The sequence below is a fragment of the Octopus bimaculoides genome, chromosome 10 (genome assembly GCF_001194135.2).
Source record: "Octopus bimaculoides isolate UCB-OBI-ISO-001 chromosome 10, ASM119413v2, whole genome shotgun sequence".
NCBI lineage: Eukaryota > Metazoa > Mollusca > Cephalopoda > Octopoda > Octopodidae > Octopus > Octopus bimaculoides.
Window position 1 is genome coordinate 84,518,804 of NC_068990.1, and position 1,118 is coordinate 84,519,921.

At 34.3% G+C, this 1,118-nt stretch overlaps 1 protein-coding gene across 1 annotated transcript in view; it reads left to right on the forward strand.

The window, feature by feature from the left end:
• LOC106871316 (E3 ubiquitin-protein ligase arih1l) overlaps window positions 1-1,118 on the forward strand; it is a 48,397-nt gene that overhangs the window by 38,810 nt on the left and 8,469 nt on the right. Inside the window, exon 10 of the mRNA XM_014917705.2 lies at window positions 514-565. Coding sequence (XP_014773191.1) covers window positions 514-565 — 52 coding nt within the window. The remainder of the gene's footprint in view (window positions 1-513; window positions 566-1,118) is intronic.

Genomic DNA, 1,118 nt, shown 5'->3' on the forward strand with positions numbered 1-1,118 from the left:
GTGTTTGATTTTGTTTACAGCATTTAGTTCAGTGTCAATATTTCTGAAAAGGCAAGAAAGCTGCTGCTACTCACAAAGAGATATGTAAAGTTTATGGTGTTGATTGCTTAACAAAATGCACATGTCAGAAATGGTTTAAAAAATTCCGTTCTGGAGATTTATTACTCAAAGATGACCAACATTCTGGTCGACCTACTGAAGTTGATGATGACTGAATCAAAGCTGTAATTGAATCTGATTGTCATATAACTGTGCGAGAGATTGCAGAGAGGCTAAATGCATCACACACAACAATTGAAAATCAAATGTCTTGGACTTGTTAAGAAGCTTGATATTTGGGTTCCACATAAATTGAAAGAGATTCACTTAATACAATGAATTAATATTTGCAATGTGCATTTCAAACGCAATGAAATCGACCTTTTTTGAAACGAATCATCACTGGTGATGGAAAATGGAATGTTTACAATAACATTAATCAAGAATGATCATAGTTCAAGCATAATGAACCAGCACAAACCACGTCAAAAAGAAGTCATGCTGTCAGTTTGGTGGGATTACAAAGGTATTGTGTATTTTGAGCTGCTTCCAAGGAACCAAACGATCAATTCAGATGTTTACTGCCAACAGCTAATGAAACTGGAGGAAACAATCAAAGAAAAACGACCAGAATTGGCAAATCGTAAAGGTATCGTTCCACCATGACAACGCAAGACCACACACATCTTTGCTAACTCGTTAGAAATTATTGGAGCTTGGTTGGGAAGTGATGTCACATCCACCATATATCCCTGACCTTGCACCATCAGATTACCATTTATTTCAAAGTTTGCAAAAGTCATTGAATGGTAAAGCTTTCAATAATGATGATGACCTGAAATCGTACTTGCTTCAGTTTTTGGCTAAGGATCAGAAGTTCTATGAATGCGGAATTATGGAGGTGCTAGAAAGATGACAAAAGGCCATCAAACAAAATGGAAAATACATAATTGATTAATTCTTTGTATGATAAAAAATGACTTTTATTTCACACTAAAAAACTGAAATTACTTTCTTGTCAATCCAATAAATTACTATTTAAGTACAAAATCTTTCTCTACTAGAAATCTAGAATCAAA